Source organism: Adiantum capillus-veneris, chromosome 28 (assembly GCF_014529385.1).
Source record: "Adiantum capillus-veneris isolate H3 chromosome 28, ASM1452938v2, whole genome shotgun sequence".
Lineage (NCBI taxonomy): Eukaryota > Viridiplantae > Streptophyta > Polypodiopsida > Polypodiales > Pteridaceae > Adiantum > Adiantum capillus-veneris.
In genome coordinates, this window is record NC_140958.1 from 86624596 (window position 1) to 86649124 (window position 24529).

A 24529-nucleotide genomic window follows, 5' to 3' on the forward strand; every position below is an offset into this window, starting at 1 on the left:
CCCGTAAAAGGTGGACAGTGGCATTCAGCCATAACCTTTTCCCTCGACGGCTGTCTAACGCCCAACATAGTCTTTTTCATCAAGTAGCCTTCCTGAAGGGAGTATCCAGCTACTGTCTCCCCATCCCGTATCCGTGTGAAAATATCTGCAAAATCTGTATCAGTGGCATATTGATCAACCATATCCTCGAAGCTCCTATGATGTATCGCGGAAACAGCCAGGACCAACGGTTTCCAAGACAAAGCATCTGCCACCACATTCTTCTGTCCCTGCACATGGACAATCTAGAAGTGGAACTGTGACAAGATGTTCGCCCACCGCATCTGCTTTTCCGAAAGCTACTTCTGTGACGAGACGTAGCACAAACTCTGATGGTCTGTAAGGACAGTAAAATCCGCTCCGAGTAGGTAATGCCGCCACTGAGTAAGAGCATGGATAACCACCAAAAGCTCTTTCTCATAGATCTGTGCTGTCATCTCCGACCTAGAGAACAAACGGCTCTCGTAAGCTATGGCATGGCCTTCTTGCATCAAGACCGCACCCAGACTACAACCACAAGCATCACAATATACTTCAAATGACTTCTGCAAGTCCGGCAAAGTCAAAATAGGTCCCGTAGTCAATTTCTCTTTCAATGTCCGAAAGGCAGTCACCTCTGTGGGTCCCCACGTAAAAGGTACTCCTTTCTGTGTCAAGGTATGCAAAGGGGAAGCAACCTCTGCAAACTTTCGTATGAACCGCCTGTAGTACGAACACAGTCCCAAGAAGCTTCTAGCTTCATGGACATTCCTCAAATCGGGCCAATCACGGATAGTCTCTATCTTGGCCGGGTCCATTTGCACTCCTGCAGCTGACACAATGTGTCCCAAAAAGTATATCTCTGGTAGGAAAAATTCACTTTTCTTTGCATTAATCACTAACGTGTGATCTCGTAATGCCTGAAAGACTTGAAGCAGATGATCTCTGTGTTCTGCCTCATTCTTGGAGAAAACAATGATGTCGTCAAAGAAAGTGCCAACAAATAGCTTGTACTCTCGAAAAATCCTGTCCATCATCCGGTTAAATGTCGTAGGAGCATTGGTTAAGCCAAAAGGCATCACCAAAAGCTCAAATAACCCAAAAGTCGTCTGAAAAGCTGTCTTGTAGACATCTCCTGGCGCTATCCTGATCTGATGATATCCACTCTTCAAGTCAATCCTGCTAAAGCACGAGGATCCCTGTAACCTGTCAAGTATATCATCGATCCTAGGAATCGGAAATCTGTTCTTGATGGTGATTTTGTTAAGAGCGCTATAATCGATCCACATTCTCCACGATCCGTCTTTCTTCAAAACCCACAACACTGGAGAGCAATACGGTGAAGTACTAGGCTGGACAAGACCCTTTTCCAAGAGGTCTTTCACTGGTTCATAATCTTTTCATTCTGTACTCGGCTCACACGGTAAGGTGGCCGATTCGGTGGCGTGCTTCCAGGTATCAAATCAATGGTTTGATCTTCAGGCCCTCTGAAAAGCAATCGGCATGAGTGTGGACAAAAATCTTGGCGTTCTTTTGATCAGGTCAAAACATCTTCAACCTTTATCCAACATTCAGTTCTCTCCCAAAAGAATGAGTAAGAAACTGAAGTTCATCAAGTACAATCTCTAAGCCCTTCATTTATCAAAGTCGCTTTCTCAACCCGGTAGTCAACCACGGCGTAGTTCTTGTGGTACCAAGGGATCCTGAGTAGAACGTCACTCGCGTGCCCTGAACACCCCTGTCATTGCAAACGAAGTTTGTCAATGCTCGGTGTAATGGCAACATCCCATCCGGGTGCCAGTCGAACTACCTCCGCCTGTGGCGTCAGTCTGTCGGACGTAATTCCAAATCGAGCCGCCAATTCCAAGTGAAAAGAAGTTGGCCTTGGCTCCTTCAAAAGAGCTTCACTTTGCCCCAAAAGCGGCAAAGTTTGTACTTTCATTCATTATATTCGGTGCAGGTCCAACTCCATGTGGTACCAATTCTGCTTTTCTATCTGTCTTTTCTACCACATTCCTCAGCTGCTCTCGAACTCTCAGGCCTGTCGTCGTCTTTATCATTTTGTTCTTTCTGTGCCTTTTTAGGGCACTTCGCGGAGATATGTCCATGTTCCCCGCATCCAAAGCACTTCCCCTCTCTGATGAAGCGAGCTCTCTCCTCAGGAGTAAGCTTGGGTCATGCATCCTTTTTCTCTGGGTTGCTCTTTTTCTTTCTACTTTCATTCCCAGAAGTCTGTTCGGCTCGTTGTGTCATGGCCTCATCTGTGGGGTAGGTCAGACTGCCAGAGTGAATGGCAAAGCCCGGCTTCGCATGACTCATCAACTCCTGAACAGAAGCTGACTTCTGTTCCAAGCAGCGATCTCGGATCTCTGTAGGTAGACTCAAGGTAAACCGCTCAATCTGTTCTCTGAACGAGATCTTCTTGAATGAAGAGGCGGGTAGAAAAGAGCTCCAGAATCTTTCACAATAAGCATTGATTGTATCTTTCTTGGTCATCCGAAGATGGTTCCAAGCAGCTCGTACATCTCGTTCATATTCTTGCGTCAACCAAGAAGAAATAAAACCTTCTCAAATTTCAGCCATTTAACTCGCGCAGTCTTGTTTAAAAGAAGCGTGGATCACCAAGTACGAGCATTCCTCTTAAAGTAAGAGGCAGCTCTCCGAATCTTGGAGTGCTCTGAATAGCGTCCTCCCGCGAAAGCGATGTCAAACTGTTGTATAAAAGAAAAAGCCTTCGAAGCATCTGAGTATCCTGAAAAAGTATCAAACTTGATTGAGTGGCCACCTTCCTTAAACTCTCGGACTTTCTTGCTTTTATCTTCGAGAAAGTCATACTGGTTAGCTTTGTAAAAATTCTTCTTGTTCGCATAAAAGTTTCCGTTGTCAGAGTCTGAACTGTCCGTAGACGAGTCCTCTGTAGAAGTGTCACTCACTAGGCGAGACTTAGACTTCCTTGCCTTTTTCTTGCCCTTTCCGAAGCGTTGTTTCTTGCTTCGCTTTTTACCTTTTCTGTCTTCTTCGCTCGAATCCGAGGAGCTAGAAGAACTATCAGAAGAAGAAAAAGAAGAAGAACTGGGTACTCCTTCAAATCGAACACGCTTCTTCTGTTTCTTTGCCTTGTCAAAAGTTGAGTTACGACCCAAATAACCTGGAAAGTAAGTGTTTTTCTTCTGCTTTTTGCCGTGCTTTTTGGCTTTCTTTTGCGCGTCAAAAAGCTGAGCAATCCGTGCATCAACCACGTTCTCCAGTTCCTTCTCCGTATATTTTCTTGGAGGCAAAAGGTTTCTTGAGAGCCGGTTTCGGGAGTGGTGTTGTGGTTCTCTGGCACTCCGTCTGTACCTCTTCCAAAGAGGTATGGTTCATATATTTTGCCATCTTCGGGTCCTTGGCAAAATTGAGCATCATCTTTGTTGCATCGCAGATCAACTGGCGACGCTCCATCTCTCGCCGCTCCGCCTGAGTAGGCCAAGGCGGGCAATACTCTCTGCCGGAATCTTCGTTGTGATCCCTGCCCGCATCTCCAGATGCAGAGGGAGTCGATTGATCATTGCCTGAAGCCATAGGTGCCGCGGAAAAAAAAAATTCGGGGATCGGATTTCCCGTAGAAGAGAAATCGGCCGTTCTCTGATACCACTGTAACAGACTTGGACACTCCAAGTCAAGAATCAACCGCGACAGCACCAAATAACCACTTCAAAACAATTCACAGATCACAATAGATTTGCACTGGCCCGGCGGAGTTCCGTGCCTAGAGATATTGGCCCCAAAGACTGGCGCCCCTTTCGGTATTTCTTTTTATATTAATCAGTTCAAAGTACAAGAGAGTGAATCGGGATTCACTCTCAGACTCTGCGTCCAGATGCTCTGAGAAGTGAGGCCCTCACCACCAATTTAAAGATTACAAGGGATGCCCAAAAGCAGAGCCCCAAAAGCTTGAAAGCAAAAGCAGATTCTCTCTCTCTCAATGAGAGCCAATAAAAAAGCAAGTTCTCTTTTTCTCTCTCTTTCTCCCAAATCATAGGAAAAAGCAGAGATTTGCATCGCTCAAAATTTCCACAAAAAGAAAAGGGTTTGCAAGAATTTTAGGGTTTCTGGCAAAAATTAGGGTTTCTGCTGTCCGTGGCCACGTCATCACTTTGTGACACTTATGACTTTGATTCCTCTCTTAATGTTCATTCACACGACATGCAATTAGGGTTTCTGTTGTCCGTGGCCATGTCATCACTTTGTGACACTTATGACTTTGATACCTCTCTTAATGTTCATTCACACGACATGCAGATCACCAAGAGTGATGTTATTGATGCTTTGTTGACTGTCAATTATCCCAGACTTGGATTGTTGATTCCGGTGCTTCATTTCATGTGACTCCTATCAACGAGTGTTTCTCTACTTTTGATATAGGCAAGCGTGGCCATGTATACCTTGGAAACAATCATGCATGTTCCATTGAGGGTATTGGCATTGTGCATCTCTCCATAGATGGCACAAATGAGCTTGTCTTGCATGATGTTAGATATGTGCCGGGAATCAAGAAGAGTCTGCTTTCTGTTAGTCAGATGGATATGCATGGTTACAGCATCTTGTTTGAGAGAGGATCATGGCAAATGACTAAAGGCTCAAGGCTGATTGTAAAGGGCACAAAGAAAGGGACTCTTTACTGCATGCATGGAAAGGCCGTGTTGGGCAAATTTATTGCATTGGCTAAAATTAACTCTCACATGGAGTTGTGGCACAAGAGGCTTGGCCATATGAGCCAAAAGGGCCTTTCTAAACTTTGTACTTTGAACAAGCTTGATGCTAAAGGCACAAAGCTTGACTTTTGTAATGAATGTCAATATGGCAAGCAAGTAAAGAGTTCTTATTACTCCGGTGTCTCTCGTAAATCTTGTGTGCTTGATCTTGTACATTATGATGTATGTAGCATGCCTACTAAGTCTATGGGAGGTGCATGCTATTTTGTCTCCTTTGTTGATGATCATTCTAGGAAAATTTGGGTTTATTTGCTTAAAACTAAGGATGAAGCCTTTGCTGCGTTTAAGAAATTTCATGCATTTGTGACCACCCAAACAGGTAGAAAGCTAAAATGCTTGCGTACAAACAATGGGGGGGAGTTCACAAGTGCTGAATTTAACAAATTTTGTGAAAATTTGGACATTAAGAGGGAGCTTATTGTGCCATACAGCCCCTCTTCTAATGGTGTGGCTGAAAGATTCACTAGGACACTTTGTTGAGAGGGTGAGATGCATGCTGTCCACAGCTAATCTCTCTCATCGATTTTGGGGAGAAGCTTTGAAAACTGCAGTGCATATATGCAATCGATCCCCTCACATGTCTTTGAAAGGTGACATCCCTGAAGAGGTTTGGTCTGGCAAGCCTGCTTCATATGATCACTTACGTATTTTTGGTTGCGAGGCTTCTGTGCGTGTTAGACCTGAGTTGAGGAGTAAACTAGATGCCAAGTCCATCAAAGGCCTTTTCATGGGATATGGTGAAGAAGGCGAAATGGGTTACAGGATTTGGTTACCTCAGCTCAAAAGGGTTGTACGCAGCCGGGATGTTGTTTTTAATGATGCACAAAACAATTGTGCCTCAAAGCAATACCATAAAAGGGTGAAATTTCAACATGACCAGCCACCTGTTAGGCCTATTTTTGACCCTCAGGATGCACCACATATGGCTGAAAATGTAGATGATCCAGTGGTGTTTGAGCCAGATGATGTTGGACAGCAAATTGAGGCTCTTGAAGGGCATTTGCAGCCACAAAACAATGTTGAAAATGGTGCTGAAAATGATGTACAGCAGTACAACAGCCCATTGTTGATGATTTTATCATGCCACCTGATGTAAACCCATTGCCGGATAATGTGGATCATTGGGTGAGGCGGTCTACTCGTCAAAGACGACCTGTGAGCAGATATGATCCCTCTTTGCATTACATTATGTTGAAAGATGAGGGAAAGCCTCTTACGTATAAAGAGGCAAAGACGTGAGCACAGCGACAAGTGGGAGCTTGCTATGCAAGAAGAGATTAAAGCTTTGCATGCTAATCATACTTGGGATTTGGTGGAATTGCCCAAAGGAAAGAAGGCTATTCCTAACAAATGGGTGTATAAAATCAAGACAATTGATGCAAAACCCAAGTATAAGGCAAGGCTAGTTGCAAAGGGATATGTTCAAACCAAGGGCATAGAATTTCAAGAAGTGTTCTCTCCTGTTGTGAAGATGACCACTTTGCGTGTATTGTTTGCCATAGTGGCTACTCTTGATTTGGAAATGGACCAAATGGATGTACATACCGCTTTCTTGCATGGTGATGTGGAAGAAGAGCTTTACATGAAGCAACCCGAGGGTTTTGTTATTCTTGGCAAGGAACATATGGTATGTATGCTCAATAGAAGCTTGTATGGGCTGAAACAATCATGTAGACAGTGGTACAAGAAGTTTGATCGCTTCATGCTTAAACATGGTTACAAAAGAAGCCATGCAGACCATTGCTTGTATACCAAACGTGATGAGGATGGCAGCCCTATCATTCTTGTGCTCTATGTTGATGATATGTTGATAGCTGCAAAGAAAAGAAGCATTGTTGATGCTCTTAAAGGACAGCTGAAATCTGCATTTTCAATGAAAGACCTTGGGACAGCTGAACATATACTTGGAGTGTGTGTTACAAGGCAAAGAGACAAGCGCCTATTGTATTTGTCGCAAGAAAAGTACATTGAAAAGGTGCTAGACAAATTTAACAAGGCTGAAGCAAAGCCTCTTGGTGTGCCATTACATCCATATGTCAAAATCTCCAAGGATGATTGTCCTAAGTCAAAGGAAGAAGCCAATGACATGCAAAGTGTGCCTTATGCTTCAGCTTGTGGTTCACTTATGTATGCTATGGTTGCTACTAGGCCTGACATAGCCCATGCACTGGGAGTTGTGAGCCGGTTTATGGTTAATCCAGGCAGGTTGCATTGGGATGAAGTGAAGTCCATTATGAGGTACTTGAAAGGGACTAAAAACAAATGCCTCTGCTATGGTAAAGGACCATTGGAGTTGAAGGGATTTTGTGACTCTGACATGGCTGGTGATGTGGATACACGGAAATTCACAAGTGGCTATGTGTTTACTCTTGCGGGAAGTGTTGTTTCATGGTGTTCTAGATTGCAAAAGATTGTTGCATTGTCTACGACAGAGGCTGAATATATTTCAGCCACTGAGGCTTCTAAAGAAGCTATTTGGTTAGCACGCCTATACAGTGAGTTTGGTTTGCCTGCCAAGGCACCTATGCTTGGTTGTGATAGCAGAGTGCCATATGTCTGGCAAAGAATGCCATGTTTCATGCACGCAAAAAGCATATTGATGTGCGGTATCACTTCATACGAGAAGTGCTTGAGGATGGCCTTATTACATTGGTTAGGTCCATACATCACAAAATCCAGCAGATGCTCTCACTAAGTGCTTACCCAAAGCACATCATCATCTATGCATAGAGATGGTGGGAGTCACGTAGCTTAAAGGCGCCATTTATGCCTTTAAGTGGGAGGTTGTTGGGTTAAAGGCCCAAATGGCCCCCTTTAATGTATATTTTAAAGGTTCCTAACCTTTGGCCAAGTTCACATTGAACTTGGCCACTAACTTTAAATTGGTCCTATACATATTAATAAAGGGAATGTGAGTTATTTTACAACTCACTCACTTATTCCCCAGCCATTGAGTAGCGTGCCCTCTCTCTCCCTCTTCGTTCTACTAGCGCAATATGCTCTACTTGCACTTGCCCCTCTCCAAGGTGCACACCCTGCACATTCTCGCGTACTCTATCACTTGCACACACCACTCCGCGCTCATCACAATTGTGTAGAGAAAAGCACCAGCCTGCCGTAAATCACGTCACCCAAAAGCTGTCAATTCTGCCGCAAAACCCGTCGCCATTTCCGGGCGTCCGTACTGCTGCTACGTGGCATTTCTGCCGCCAAGGAATTAGGGTTTCCAACAGTTAGGGTTTTTGATAAAATTTAGAGTTTGCAGGTTTTAGGGTTAGGGCTTCCAAAATTAGGGTTTCAGCATTTTAGGGTTTCTGCACAGGCATTCATGTCATCCAAACCCTAGCAATCGGACAGCCACGTCATCACTTTGTGACATTGGCTGGTGTAAAGAAATCTGTGACTGTCTCTGAGACTGTCTCTCCCTTGATTTCCTCAACAAGCTCTCCCTAAGTCTGCGCAACTCTAGTAGGAACAATCCGAGACATCTCTGATCCTCGTATCTCATGACTCTAGAGAATGGTCCAGACAGACAGTGGAAGCGGCCTTGTATCTCATAGTACATCGGGTAATGGCATGTGTAGTGTAGCTCTGTTTCTGGCTCTAAGCGACATAGGTGGCATATCCTGGCCCTTGTTGGTACCCCTCGAAATCGGCCGGTCTCGATCTGGAGCTGATGTGAGGATGTGCGTATTTGCCCAATAGCGCATCGTATCCCATGAGATAAGGGTGTATCCATGTATGCAGGCCTAGTCACAAAATCGTCCTCCGTGAATTGGAGAAGATGCTCTCTGTAGAAGGCCATCTTCATTCCCAACTCCTGTGTCGGTTGTATCCATGTGCCCCTGGTATCTAGCTGAATCAGATCCTGGTGTATGAGTCTGGTGATCTCTGTCCGTGTGAAAGACAGGGAGGGTGCATCCAGGGAGTATTGAAACGGAGGCAATCTATCCAAGCTGAAACCATGTGACTGAAACAATGCTATCATCTATCCATATCAACATGTTGTATCGCCTTGTAGCATTAGTTGTCGAGATGACTCTAGGGCAAGCCAAGCATATCTGTCTCTGGGGAGGTCCCATAAACTGTGTATAAAGGATACTGATCTAGTCAATGCCTCAACCACCAAGGGGGGGGGGGTAGCTCGGCTCGGATAATCTCATGCGGCACTGAGGCCTTAGCCCTAATCATCCGAGCGATCATAGAGACCAAAGGCCTCTCCATATATGTCCATTTAATGTGCTGCCAGATCTCCCATGATGGTCTACTGAGGGTCACCATACCTTAACTCCGTAGAACATAGCTGAAGTCACTAGAGTGTCAAAAAGCCAGAGCTTTGTTCACAGTTCCTAAAACTGAACCTGCGAACACATCCTCTCCAATCCTCCCAAGGCTGCATAGGCTCTCGTCAATCTAATCTCTGATGCTCTCCTTAGTGAAAACACCGGTCCACTGAAAACTACCCCAAGATAGGTATATACATCTGTGTACTCCACAGTCTCCTGGCCATACATAAATGTGGGTGTTGACCTCCTGACCAACTGTGATGGTGGTGTTGAACACCATAACCTTGGTTTTTCCAAGGTTGACAGACGATCCACTGTCACGAGCAAATGTGTGCAAAGCATCTAAATGACGTTGTATCCCCTCTGGAGAGTCAAAAATCAGCACAATATCATCAGCATATAGTAACAATGGAATCCATGTCCCTGCTAGTTAGAGAGAGAGAGAGAGAGAGAGAGAGAGCGAGAGGAGCTGTATTCTGTGTACAAAAGAGACCTCTGGAGATGCTCAATGGCCTATCACCCAGAAGAAGTATAAAAGTCAAATAACAATGTGAAGGGCCAAGGCTATGTAAACGTCAAGGTGGCCTATACGATGAGTGTGAAATGAACCACTAGGAAGGTTCATAATGCCATGTGATGTGGACATGGTTTTGACTGAAAAGAATAAACGACATTGTCCATCCCACTGACTGCGAAGATTACCCAGCAGCTCGGTCCAAATGGTTGTCAAAATTGTGGATATAGGGGAAGGTTGTGACCACATCTAGCCTTCCACAGGTCCAAAGAGTGATGCTGCATATCGTAGAGTGAAAACTGTGTCTCGCTGGTAGAGGTCCAACTGGTGACATGCATCTTGGGTCATCTATAGAGTGCCCGGTCTAAGAAGTAAGCATGAAGACTAGATCTGTCTGCAAGCCTTGAAAAAAGGTGTCTAACCCCAGAAATACTACCTTGCATTGGATGCAAAGTGGATGGAGGATGTCACGAGACGGGCTCCACGTGCCAAATAGAAAAGAACAGACTGAACAGACTTTTAGCACTTCAGTAACATTTGAATTGAGAGAGAGAGAGAGAGAGAGAGAGACGACACGCGACACGGAGTGGCGGAATTCCACCCCGAGAGTATTGGCCCCAAACCTTGGCGTCCCTTTCGGTATTTCTTTAAATTGCATCAACACAGTACAAGCCGGTACTCCAAACTCTGCACCTTCTCCAGAAAGCATGCCAAAGAATGAGCCCTAACCTCATATTTAAAGGCTCTAGGCCCCAAAAGCAATTTACAGTGAAAAGCCTTCAAACTCAAAAGCATCTAGTCCAAAAGCAATGCCAAAAAGCTGCCAACATAATTTACGAAAATCCGTACAGCCTACCACATCATCAACCAACGCAAAACGCGGAAATCCGTACAACCTGCCACGTTATCATGCCATCACAATCTTCGAAAATCTGCCGCAAATCTCTTTTTGCGTCTGTGTGTGTGTGTGAAAGTCTTGCTTTATTTTAATCCTTTGTCACTTGGAGGCCCCATCGAACGGGGTCCCCATAGGTTGGTAGGACTTCTTCTTCTGTTACTTGTTCTTCTTAGGGTTTAGGCCCCTGGGCCGATATCTGCAAGTTGACTCCCTTCTTCCGGGCTTTGATACGTCAGCTATTTGTGACATCTCCCCTTCTTGAAAGAAAGTAATCGTCCGCGATTACAACATATCTGCAAAACAACTCAAGTTAGCTCAAAAATTTCCGTGGGACAATCAATTTGCTCTTTTTGTTAAGGAGTTAGCTTCTCCTTTCGGCTCTTTTGATCAAGGAGTTAGCTTCTCCTTTCATCCAGATCAGAACTCTTCATATTCCGGCGTAGTAAAATTAGCCATCACACCCAAACCGTACCGATCTTCCACGAGTGTGTTGATGCACTAAAATTACATACCTAGGCAATCTAATCCAATTAGGAATATTCAGTAGTTGGCACATCACAATGCAACACAAATGCTTACATATGCATGTTACAAGACACAACAAACAGCGCCGCTGAGCACTCCCCCGAGACCAACGGTCTACGGTATGAAGCTACTCAACGACTACCTCGTCACTCCCCCCACAAATAACCTAAAAAGGTCCGGGCCAAGCTCAGAGGACTATACAACCAAACGCTCCCCAGACCGCAGTCTGCGTCGCTTGGAGGTTCAAGCACACAACCAAACGCTCCCCAAGCATCGGCCTGCGTCGTTCGGAGGTTTTCTAGCATACAATGGAACGCTCCCCAAGCATCGATCTGCGTCGTTCCGAGGTTTTCAAACATACAATGAAACCCTTCCCAGGCATCGGCCTGCGTCGTTCCGAGGTTCAAACAATACCAAAACAGTGTTTCTCACTTCTCGACCCGAGAGTAAAATAACCAATCAATGAACAAGTATTAAAACCAGAGTCAAACATTTCAAATCGGCACTAAAACGGGTTCAAAACAGATACCATCCATTTCAAACAAATTTCAAACAGAATCACCAAACAAGTTCTCAAACAGATTTCAAACTTAAAAAGCAATCTCAACATCGATCGAGCTCGAAAAGTCAGCTGACTTTCCTTCCTGAAACCTACACCAAAAATTAGAGTTAGGTTTATTCCATAAGGTCGTAGCCGAGCACATCATGGTCCATCAGCTCTTAAACAAACAATGTTTCTTTGACGGACATGGTAGTCCCAAGATAGCAATTGCACTGGACCTCCAAGGTCATCTGCTCGTGAAGAGACATCTACTGGGAGATGTCGAGAAACTTAAGTTATAATCTGCCACGGTTTCCATGGCAAGCACTTTAGGCACTCTGCCAAAAGTTGCACCCTGAAGCAAGATGTCAGAAATCATATAACTTCGGGCAAAAATTTTATTCAAAGCTTGCCAAGTCCTTGGAGTGTGCTGCTTGGTAGCTGTAGACATCATCTGCATGGCACTGCTTTTAAGAAAAACAGTGACTTGAAACAAATCTCGGATCCTTCTCTTGCAAGTGATCTTTAGTGGCTTATGCCCTGTAAGGCATGAGCGGTGAAGAAGGGAGCGTGCCCGATGCGCGATGAAGTAAGGATGGGAGTGGCTAATAAGTTCGGGTTGGAGGGCGAAGATAAATTCCAAAAGTCTCTGGTTTGCTCCGTCTGCTCTTTTGTGGGACCGGTATGCTTTCACAAAGGCACACGCCTGATGCTTTGATACCACAGTCATAAGACGGGCTCCACGTGCCAAATAGAAAAGAGCAGATTAAACAGACTTTTAGCACTTCAATAACAATTGAACTAAGAGAGAGAGAGAGAGAGACGACACGCGACACGGAGTGGCGGAATTTCACCCCCGAGAGTATTGGCCCCAAACCTTGGCGCCCCTTTCGGTATTTCTTTATATTGCATCAACACAGTACAAGTCGGTACTCCAAACTCTGCACCTTCTCCAGAAAGCATGCTAGAGAATGAGCCCTAACCTCATATTTAAAGGCCCTAGGCCCCAAAAGCAGTTTACAGTGAAAAGCCTTCAAACTCAAAAGCATCTGGTCCAAAAGCAATGCCAAAAAGCTGCCAGCGTAATTTACGAAAATCCATATAGCTTGCCATGTCATCATGTCAGCGCAATTTTCGAAAATCTACCGCAAGTCTCTTTTTGTGTGTGTGAGAGAGTCTTGCTTTATTTTAATCCTTTATGTCACTTGGGGCCCCATCGGTAGGACTTCTTCTGTTACTTGTTCTTCTTAGAGTTTAGGCCCCTCGACTGACATCTGCAAGTTGACTCCCTTCTTCAAGGCTTTGACACGTCAACAGTTTGTGACAAAGGAGGAGGACCTAGCAGATACTCCTCAAATTTTGAAACTTTACCTTGAAGCATTCAATAGTCTACTCCGATAGAACCCCGATTTCAGCATGGGTGAATCTAGTGCACCGGGCTTGCACAAGAGGGCACACTTAGGGTTCCCACAGGGCAGAGTGTGTGTGTGTAATGGGCGGCCACGTCACCAGTTTGTGACATGGGGTGTCCAAGTTTGTTACATCAAAACAACTTTACACACAAAGAGAGAGAGAGAGGGAGAGAGAGAGAGAGAGAGGATCCACATGGTAGACACATAGTGCAGGGGTTCCACTCCCAGAGCACCGGCCCCAAAACCCTAGCACCCTTTCAATATTTCTTTTATATTGCTTCACAAAGGTACAACTACCAAGGGACTCAATATCTGCTTCCGCACATGTTGGAATGCAAGAGTGAGCCCCAAGGCTTGTATTTAAAGGCCCTTGGCCTAAAAGCGAACGCCCATAGGGTTGCTTCCGCAATTCGCGGGTTGTCCGCACAATGTGCCACGTCATCAAGAACTTCCGCAAAAAGCATTGGCAAATCCGTACAGCCACATCTGCCGCGTCGGCACTCTCTCAAGGGTTTGCACCAATTCGGCCAGGTTATCAAGAGTTGGGTCTTTAATGTTATACGCCCCCTTGGGGGTTGCCACGTCACCACTCCTCTCATGTAAGAGTTCCCAGAAGCTAGTTGTACTTTTTTTTTTAAATGCCTTCAGGCAACATAAATGTAACATCTGATGTACTTGATTTGTCCTATAGGCCGACTTCAGCCTCAGAAGGACGTTTAGTCTTTCTTTCTCTCTCAAAGTTCACAAAAACCGTCACTACAAGCCAATCCATTTTGCATATTTGTGTGTCTCACTATTTATCTTTTCAAAAGATGAGAAACGACATGTACTATTTTTGTCAGATATAGGGAAAAGCAAAAATGGTTCGTACAATAAAACCAATCATAAGAGACATCTGACAGCTACAAAGCATCTAGATTCCAGAATTTAAGACTTGAGTCTTGTATGCCCTAAACCACCAGCAGAAAAAATTATGAAATGAAAGGAAACTATTTAAAACATATCAATAGATAATTATTCTTTGTCACATTAACTATAATATGGAAACACCAATGAACCTGTCAAAAGTATGTATTTTCACCTGCCCAGGCCGCAATTTTGCAAGAGTTATGTCTGGATATCGTGAGACAATGGGATCATTCTTGAGTGCGGGTATTGTTTCTTGACTGCATGAAAATGATGTGTACGTTTTTGAGCTCTTTTCTAGAGAGGGAACTTGATATTCACTTCCATTGGGCAGCCATTGCAACTGCTCAGACTTCACTGCCATGTTGAAAAACTATTAGCTTTACAATTAATGCAGCTTCCCAATCACCAAAAAAATATGATATAGCAATGCAGCATTGGAAAAATCAGACAATCCTGAAACAACATGATGTGTCATAAATGAGAGTAATTGTCATATTTAGGCCCTCATGAATCCACTATTATCCACAATAGGTCAACCATACTTCTTAGCTCCACACATTCAGAGAACACTGATAAATGACAAGATCTTCAAGCTGATTGTGAGCAAGCAAAGTTGTCAAACACTGTTTCAGAGAGTGCAATACTAACACCTAAGCGACATGCAGCTGCCTTCAAATGCTCTAGGATCCACCGTGAAGGTAACTTACCAAACAAGATCAAAGATCCAAAGCAAAAATGGGTCTTATCACTCTATATCTATAGAAAAGATTATGGCAATCACATAGGTCCAACCTTTGGCCTCAGAAGAAGCGCCTGAATTCATCCATTGGGTTTAGACTACATCATTAGCCTTAATTCTTGTGCTTGCCTTAAACAATGTAAATTTGAGGAGAACATATATGATAACTTATTGAACGTGCAGGTGGCGTTTTACATCGCCCTAGTAGACAAAAAAAGGTCAACAGTAACCAATACATTTGAAAAACTCAACTAGATACTCTCTCTAGATGTCGTTAAGTCGATCATATAAAGTGACACTCAAAAAGTATCCATTCCAAGCCGCCTAGCATATATTCCCTATCACAATGCTCTCATCATTTACAAGAATATCAGCTCTAAGGTGGCTCAAGGGGTATTCCATTTATGATCCTCTATGTCACTCCACTAATGACGCATCCAAAATATGCCTATCTTGTGGATATACTACTTAACTAACACTTCAAAGGTGCACACATTTAGAGACAAAATAGACATATTTATTGAACTAGAGCTGTACAAAGATAGCCAATTTAGCAACACCTATAAATGGGACCCTTGGCTCATTTGTCAACTATGATCCAATGTTTTTTCGAAAAGCAATTCATACTTGTTCAAGACTTACAAAAAGTCTCTTACATATAAAGCCTGTTTCTTATCATCCTAACCTAAATTATTGTTCCTTATCAACACAGAAAGTCATGCGCTATTGGTTTCACACAATTCTATTACTCTAAACTCCACATGCAAGTATGCTTCTCTCTTAGTGTGCAATGTACGTTGATTGTTTCTAGATGTGAGTGGATTGATTGCAGAATTGACTCTCTTTCTCAAAATTAGCACTCTCTCACGCCTGCCCACCTACACACACATTAGCAACCCTCTTTTCTTCTACTTCAATTTTGTGTTCTTACTTGTGTAGCATGCATCTGGCCCGTTTCGTATGTACATTTTTGAATCCACCTCGCACCACTACTTGAGTGATCACTACGTTCGGACTATAGACCCTTCGCAGTGCTTGTCGGACACCCAAGCTAGGGTGTGTTCGTGGTACAGAACGACAATCCTTGAGGTGATGCACTAGGCCGGAATAGCTGCAAGCTTTTGGGCTGCAGGGTGAGCCAATTCCGCTCTACAACTAGGAGAAGAGTCGGATTGTCTATCCCTTATGTATTTTATTGAGTGTTTAGACAATCCCTTGTGTATTTTATTGAGTGTTTGGCTCGGTGAATGTGTGCAGGATGGGATCCTAGGGGAACACTAATATCAACGCAACTTCCTAATCGCTTACATGGTTTCAAGTGCAACAGAATTGAAATGGTGAATACCTAGGTTTTACACTTCCACAAATCTTTACTTCTTTCCTTGCGTTAATGAGTGCTTACCATGAATGATGGTTCTTTTTATTTCCCTGAAGAGAGGGAATGAGAGAGCGGTAGAGATGTGGAGAGAGAGAGAGAGAGAGAGAGAGAGAGAAAAGAGGAGAATGACGCCCGATAGGGTCCCAACCAACCCTCTCAATAGCCCCCCACACCGTTGCCGATGTGGTATTTGCTCTTGATTGCGTAAATGGAATGTACACACATGCAATACCTCAAGTGCAGACTCTACTGACTCGAATGGGAATGTCGCCTCAGTAACTCTTCAAGATGAAGCACCTTCAGGGCTGACTTAATGCACCTTTGGATCCTTCTTGACGTGGGATTGTGGATGGCCACCAAGGGGGGTTAAGCTTATGAAGTTCCCCTTTTAACCATCGGTAAGGAATTGATAACATTCCCCTTCAAATCCTTAAATTGCAAAATATCTACACACAAAGCTCACCAAGCTTCTCTCTCAAAAATCTAAACAAAGTTTCTTTGAAAACCAGACTTCCTACAAGGAGGGTGCTGTGTAATTAAGACATCATGAATAAATTAATGAAGTATAGTATACAAACAATTTCAAGCTGCACATAGTCCATTAAAAATTTCAAAATTACCTTTGTGCTAAATCACCTTTGAACTCAAAGACACAAGAAAATAATGCAATGATTTTGTTTCGCAAGGAGTAAAAATCAAGTCATATTGAAACATTTAGGAAACAGCGTTCAGTGTTTCTACTCAGCACAAGACCAAAGACCTACACTTACCTGTTGCATTCTTCACTCGACCATCTTTTCTCGAGCAAACAACATCCAACTTAATCACAATTGTGTTCTTCTCGTTGGCCAGATCGTTCTCTATCCAAATGAAGAAGCCAAAGCCCAGTTCAATTGATGCATTCTTACTCAAAAAACATCTGAAACAAAACCAGAAAAAATACCTGATTTGTATTCAAACAAGCGTGGATCGACCTTTAATGGAACAAGCCCCAAACGATGGGCCAAAACTTCATCTTGAATAACTGAGGTATTGTTAGCGATAAATACCTTCTCTATTGCCATAGTGGGTACCTTTCAGTAGAACATGATTTAATGAGACAGTGAGAAAAATTCTTCGTGCCAGGGAAAACAAAACACTATATCAGTCATACTTCTGCAATCAGGATTCGTCTGAAAGCATTTGCAATAGCAGCGTCGATCCCAATCATGTCAAACTCGATGTCGTCACCATCTTGTGATATGACTTCAACTCTAAAGTTCTTGCAGAACTCTCTAAGGCAAAGGCTATTGTCTACCCCAGACAAAGCATATGCGCCAGAATACTGCAGGGACTCTGTCTGCAGTCCTGCATATAGCACCAATAAGGAAACCGTGTGCTTGCATTTATTTACTAAGAGCCATCGAACCAAACAAGGAGCTTCTGTTAGAAATGCAGGGGAGCAAGACGCACATAGATGGGGGCATCCGCAGCGCAGACAACACGCGTTCTCTGAAGCTCCAGGTGAGGTGGAAGTTGGCCCATGGGAACGTCGGGCATATCCAACGCTGAGATGGGCGCCATTCTCTCGTAGAAACCCTGCTAAACCTCCCTCGTACTGATGAAACGCGAGAGAGAGAGAGAGAGAGAGAGAGAGGAGAAAAGAAGGGGGGGGGGGGGGGTGGGGGGGGGACGCTAAAGGCCAAAATGACCTTGATAATTGATTGCGTAGTCATGGAGAGTGCTTCGCTAACGTGGATAGAAGAGTTAAAGCCTAAAAGTCTTCATTAAACGTAAATAAAATTGATGGTTGTTGTTGATTTGAGCACTTTTATAAATTGTGTTATAGCGAAAATGTCATTGAGGAAGTGAAAGGTGGTTCGCTTGACGTTTCAGAGTTTTGCCATTATGCATACGAGCAGCAACAGGTGTCCTGTGGATCTACAAGATTGCAGAAGATTGACCATTATGTCTATCTTCCTAGTGTCTGAGTTCTTTGTTTTTATCACTACATTTATTGATATGTGAGTGCAAAAGTTGTGAAATCCCTCGATGAAGACACTAGAGGGCTCATTAACAATATTTCTTAGTCTCATTTGATTTGAAGATAGATACACACAGGGTCCATCTCTTGAAGTAGTTTCTTTTGATCTCGAGCATTTTCTATAAACATGCCAATAGTTGTAAGATGGAGATATATTTTGAGTGGGAATGTCATGTATTGAAAGGGATGAAATGAATATACAACATCCAAATTCTATTTACCTTGTTTGTGTCCATCATAACTTCTTTGAGGTTAGTTAGTCACTAAAGATGTTATCTGTGTGAAACAAGGCGACGTTATGAGGACAGCTCGATAGTTGTGTACTTAGTGTATAGATGATATGAAGCATACATGTACAAATTGATGAGGATGCTTAAAGTCACAAAAAAATTTGTACTATGGGCAGAAGATGTTCTTAGTAGCCCAAAACATTATTAGGGTTGGCATATGAAGTATTCTAAGATATCCTATATTTGTCATGTGGGAAAATGTGATGTATGCCAGACCTGGTGCCAATGCTTGTTTTATGATATGCACAGATGTTCTCGATACTGTGGCCTCATGATTTGTGGCCAGTTGTTCGATACGCTAGTGCAAAAGGAAATATATATGTTTATGATGCCATGTGTTGTTGATTACCCTAGTGGCATGATTTGTTCTTTGAAAGATCAAGGTGGCGCCATTGGCAAGAATTTGCACTTCTATTACAGTGATGTGAACACTATTGTCACGTGACAGCAATAGTATTTGGCAAGTTGAGGAGGTTGTTGCAACTATACCTAAGTTAATATTCTTTGTAATCATACTCTTAGCACCTATCACAATCTTGTCTAGCTCATTGAAAGCTTTATCTTCTAGCGAATGCTACAACAATGGTTGGTCAACGGCATTAGTCTTAAGTGCGATATTGACCAAATCACTTGTTAGGCAACACCTTTGCAAAATCAAGTTGTTGTATTTGTAGACACCATCTTGGTGTGTAGTAGAGTTGTAAATATTCCTAAGAAGCTCAAACTCATCAATCACTACTAGGCCTCTTTGTTGCTACAAAAATGGTTGGTCAACGGCATTAGTCTTAAGTGCGATATTGACCAAATCACTTGCTAGGCAACACCTTTGCAAAATCAAGTTTTTGTATTTGTAGACACCATCTTGGTGTGTAATAGAGTTGTAAATATTCCTAAGAAGCTCAAACTCATCAATCACTACTAGGCCTCTTTGTTGCTAGGGATGCTTTTTTGCGTCACTTAAGCGACAAAAACAGCATCGCTAGAGACGTCGCTATAGGAACATTGCTTGAATGACATCCTTAGCGACACAAAAATCGTCACTTGAGTGACGTCCGTCATCACATAAGCGACAATCAATTTTATAGTTTGCATGTATCCCTTAAGTGACATAGGATTAACAAGCATTGTTTAAACGATGCTAAACCGTTCTTTTTTTCCCATTGAGAGTGGGGAGCTTGAAGCTCCCGACCATTTGATATATAACTACACAAGCAAGCTGGGGAGTCTCTCTCTCTCTCTCTCTCTCTCTCTCTCTCTCTCTCTCTATGTGTGTGTGTGTGTACCCTAACTGTCGTCCTACAGTCGCCCCCTCCTCTGCCCCCCTTGGCCTCCCCCTGGGCGAGGGGCTGCCCTGTGAGGAGGCACCAAGCAACAGACAGCCTTGCCCCCCTGCGAACTCTTGCATAACCCTGCACACCGCATCAGATAGCCTTCAGCCAGCGTGCCACAAAGCTCGCCATTGAATCTCAGTAGGTTGTCGAAGTCGAACCCGAAGCTCTGGACGACTTCCCATCTGATAAAGCTCGTCCTCTATTGAACCCAAATCCCCACTTTGCAATCGAATCTCACTTAGTAAACCCACCCACTTTGCATCCTCTATCGAACCCACTTTGGCCGACTTACTAAGTAAATCCATCTTCCACAGTAAAATCTCCCCTCGAGTAAAACCATGGCCACACGAGCTTCATCCCGAAACAAGCTTACCTTTGCCAGGGTTGTGGCAACACCCCCAAAAACGGGCAGCATCAGCCGCCTTCAAGGTGAAGTTGAAAGACTCCGCAAGGAGAATGACGAGCTGAAACAAAAGCTCATCGCCGTCAAAAACCGGCTAGGCGCAGTGGAGAACCACCAGATGGAGGAGATGAACAGATGCAAACCAAATTCAACAAAACAAAGGAAGAAATGGAGACCACCCTTATAAAGGTGGTCAAAAATCAAGTGCAAGAAGCCATCATCCACAAGGTTGACGTCTGTGTGGCGTCCATGCTATACGAGCGACAACGGCAAGAGGAGATTGCTCTCAATTTTCGCATTGGTGGGTTGCCAAGTGACTGGAACAGGTTTTTCACATCAGGTGCAACAATTTACCATGGCTGACAACAACAACACAGATGTCTTCAAGATGTTTGCTGCTGAGGACAGGTTGGATGGGGACAACTACCCTATGTGGGCTTATATGATGCAACATTTTCTTGTGTCAAAAGGTGTCTGGAACATTGTGCAAGGCATTGATGTACGTCCTGGTTCTGAGGATGTAGGCGATGTTGAGGATGTTGCAGGTCTTGCTGCAAGGATTGCAGTTGTTAGAGTTGTTTTGCCTACGGCAGAACAAGCTCGTTGGGATGTTAAGGATGCGCAGGCTCATGCATTAATTGCGTTGTCTTGGAAGCGCACCATTGTTCCTCACATCCGTCAGCAAAATCTGCAAAACAGGCTTGGGATATTTTGGCTGGTCTTTATGCAAGTCGCAATGAGGCTAAAATTTCTTTGCTGCATAAAGAGCTGCAGTCAAAGATTATGCATGAGGAAGATGACATGGACACTTTCCTTGCTAGTGTCAAGGATATCAATGAGCAGCTTATTTCTGCAGGTGAAGTCATTTCAGACAGTTCCCTTGTGCAGACTGTTCTTGATGCCTTACCAGATTCTTACCATACTTTTGCTAGTACTTGGAGACTTATGACCCAAGGAAATCCAGAAGTTGTCAAGTTTGATGCATTATGCACATTGCTGTTGCAAGAGTCGCTTTCCAAAAAAAACAGGACTAGACAGCGTGCAGTTGAACAGGCTTTTATTGCTTCTCAAAGAAAGGGTGGTAACAGCAATGCAGCCACTTCTTATGGTTCTGTTGTGAGTGGCAAAACTTATGTTCCTAATGCTTCTGCTGGCAGCACTTTGTCTGGCAATTTTGGTGATAAGGAAAAAAAGAAGATGCGTTGCCATTATTGCAAGGCTAATGATCACTTGATCAAGTCGTGTCCTAAGTTGAAGGCCAAAGAAGCTAAGAAGAAAGAGGGTGGTTCCATTGCAAATGCTGGTTCCACTACAAATGCAGCCATTGTTTAGTCTTCTATGAAAGGAGACTGTAATGCTAATGTTGATGCATAATGGGATTTTAGCGCAGAGTGCACTTACAATCCTGTTGTCCATGATGCATGCTTGTCAGTTTGCTGCAGATTCACATGTGTGGTATTTCGATAGTGGTGCTACAAAACACATTACCTCACATCGTGAATTGTTTACCTCTCTCGAATCTATCCCTCATGGGAATTCAGTCACTTGTGTCAACAACGCCTCTTATCCAGTTCAGGGAGTTGGAAAGATTGTGCTCACTGCTGCTAATGGCAGCTCCTTCACACTTGTTGATGCACTTTATGTACCTGGGATCAAGAAGAATCTCTTGTCTATATCCGCACTTGCTAGACTTGGACTTGTAGTCAAATTTGTGGATGACAGATGTACAGTTCATGATCTCAGTTTTGGTGATGAAATTGTTGCATCTGGCCTTTTGTGCCGTGGGCTCTATAAGCTCACTTTGTATGACAAGTGCGGACAAAATTTTGCAAATGTTGTTGCAGACTCAAGGGCTATTTCAGATGCAAAACTTTGGCATGGACGTTTTGGTCATCTGAATTTTGCCAGTTTACTGCGTTTGCAGAAATCTGATATGGTTGCTTCTTTGCCGCCTCTTGAAGCACCTGTCAAACATGTTTGTGAAGGCTGTATTTTGGGTAAGATGCAGCGTTCTAAGTTTCCAAAGGATGGTTCAGTTCGGGCCACATGCAAGTTGCAGCTTGTGCATAGTGATGTTTGTGGGCCCATGCAAACTCCGTCCTTGGGCAATTACCTGTACTTCGTGACTTTCATTGATGATTACTCCAGGCATGCATGGGTATTTCCGCTTAAAGTGAAGTCCGAAGTTTTTATGTGCTTCAAACAATTTGTGGCTATGGCTGAAAATGTCTCGAAATGTACTATGGGCACCCTCTGTTCCGATCGAGGGGGGGAGTATATGTCTCATGAATTTAATGCATTTTTGGCTAGTCGTGGGATAAAACACCAATGTACAGTGCCTTATACACCTCAGCAAAATGGTGTTGCTGAGAGGAAGAACAGGTCACTGACGGAAATGGCACGATGTATGGTCAAAAGTCAAGCTTTGCCGCATTCTTTTTGGCTTGAGGCCATCATGTGTGCCACTTATGTACTTAATAGGTGTCCTACGAAAGCTTTGCAGTCTATTACTCCATATGAAGCATGGCATGATAGAAAGCCTTCTATTGAGCACATGCGTGTTTTTGGCTGTTTGGCATATGCTTTGGTGCCACAAGTGCAGCGCAAAAAATTGGATGATAAAGCTGTCAAATGTATTTTTGTTGGTTATAGTGCTGAAAGCAAAGGTTACAGGTTGTATCATCCGCAAACAAAACGTATTCTGGTTTCACGGGATGTAGTGTTTGTGGAAGATTCTGTTCAACCCTTGCTGTCATGTACTAGAGACAGTAATGTAAGCTCACAGGACATTTATGACACTTTGTTGCCTCTTTTCAGTGGTGGAAATACGAATGTAAGTTCCAATGAGGCAAATGTACAGCCTATGGGGGTTTCTGAAAATGTTTTAGATCAGCCTATTACTGGTGTAGATGTACATGATGTACTTGACGAGGAAAGGGCTGAAAATGAGCAGGCTAGAGGTATGCCAAAATGGTTGGTGCACACTTTGCATGACAGTAAATTGGATGCACCTTTGTCTAGTAGTACTCATTCAGGCTCTCGCCATGCATCTTATGCATCAGATTGTTATTCTTTGGCTGTGTCTAGCTTACATGATGTTGAGGAGCCTCTGTCTTTTGATGAAGCACAGAATTCAGAAAATTGGATGGCTGCCATGCAATCAAAATATGATGCACTTATAGAAAATGACACATGGACTTTATGTGATTTGCCTCCCGGCAAAAAGGCCATTGGTACGAAGTGGGTTTACAAGTTGAAACACAAGCCGGATGGTGAGATCGATCGCCATAAGGCTCGACTTGTTGCAAAGGGTTGTGCACAGCAAAAAGGCATTGATTATGAAGAGACTTTTGCTCCCACTTGCCGTATGATTACTGTGCGTTTTCTATGTGCATTGGCAGCTCATTTTGGTTGGGATGTACATCAATCAGACATTGTTACTGCTTTCTTGAATGGTGACATATTTGAGGAATTTTATGTAACACAGCCTCGCGGTTTTGTCATAAAAGGACAAGAGGACAAAGTGTGCAAATGTAACAAGGCTTTGTATGGGTTGAAGCAATCTCCTCGTGCTTGGTATGAGAAAGCTGACACTCATTTGGTCAAACAAGGCTTTCATAACAGTCTAACAAAAAGCACATTGTATGTAAAGCGTGAGGGTGATGTATTTCTCATTGTGGTTCTTTATGTTGATGATTTGCTGATCACTGGACCAAATGAGAGACATATTTGCTGATCTCTGGACCAAATGAGAGACATATTTGCTGATCTCTGGACCAAATGAGAGACATATTGCTGAATTTAAGGCTGATTTGAATGCTACTTTCAAGATGAAAGATTTGGGGCTATTGCATCATTACTTGGGTATACAGTTTAAGCAATGTGATGGTGGTATTGCCTTGTGTCAGAAAAGTTACATAGAGACATTGCTATGTAAGTTTGGACTTGAGAATTGCAAACCTATTGCCACTCCCATGGAAACAGGTTTGAAGTTGAGTCTACATGATGTTGGCGATCCTGCTGATGTCACTCTTTACCAAACTGCTGTTGGCTGCCTCATTTATGTATGTAACACGAGGCCGGATATTCAGTTTGCAGTCTCACAGGTCAGCAGATTTATGCATAGCCCAGGGTCTAAGCATTGGCAGGCTATCAAGAGGATTTTCCGCTACCTTAGTGGCACTTTACATCTTGGCTTGTTTTATCCCAAGGGGGGATCATTGCCGCCAGACTTACATGCTTTTTCGGACTCATATTGGGCTGGTTGTTTTGACACGAGAGTGTCCACAAGTGATTTTTGTTTCATGCTTGGCAGTTCATGTATATCATGGTTGAGCAAGAAGCAACCTACTGTGGCCACTTCGAGTTGCGAGGCTAAGTACATGGCAGTCTTCACAGCTACGGTTGAGTGTGTATGGCTCAGACGCCTTATGGCTGATTTGGGTGTTGGACAGGACACTGCCAACACTATCTACACTAACAGTCAGAGCGCATTGGCAGTTGCGAGG

The 24529-nt window shown here is 43.6% G+C and overlaps 1 protein-coding gene across 2 annotated transcripts in view; it reads right to left on the reverse strand.

Annotated features, from left to right (window-relative positions):
* RPAC43 (RNA polymerase I subunit 43) overlaps positions 1 to 17611 on the reverse strand; it is a 39459-nt gene extending 21848 nt beyond the window's left edge. The window contains exons 1-5 of one of the 2 annotated variants that reach the window (XM_086504048.1): positions 17427 to 17611; positions 17128 to 17313; positions 16918 to 17047; positions 16745 to 16834; positions 14030 to 14211 (exon numbers count right to left, since the gene is read on the reverse strand). In XM_086504048.1, coding sequence (XP_086360174.1) covers positions 14030 to 14211; positions 16745 to 16834; positions 16918 to 17047; positions 17128 to 17313; positions 17427 to 17537 — 699 coding nt within the window. In that variant the 5' untranslated portion in view covers positions 17538 to 17611. Of the gene's footprint in view, positions 1 to 14029; positions 14212 to 16744; positions 16835 to 16917; positions 17048 to 17127; positions 17322 to 17426 lie in introns of both variants that reach the window. The other variant, XM_086504049.1, reaches the window with a different exon arrangement.
* Positions 17612 to 24529: the final 6918 nt, after the last annotated feature.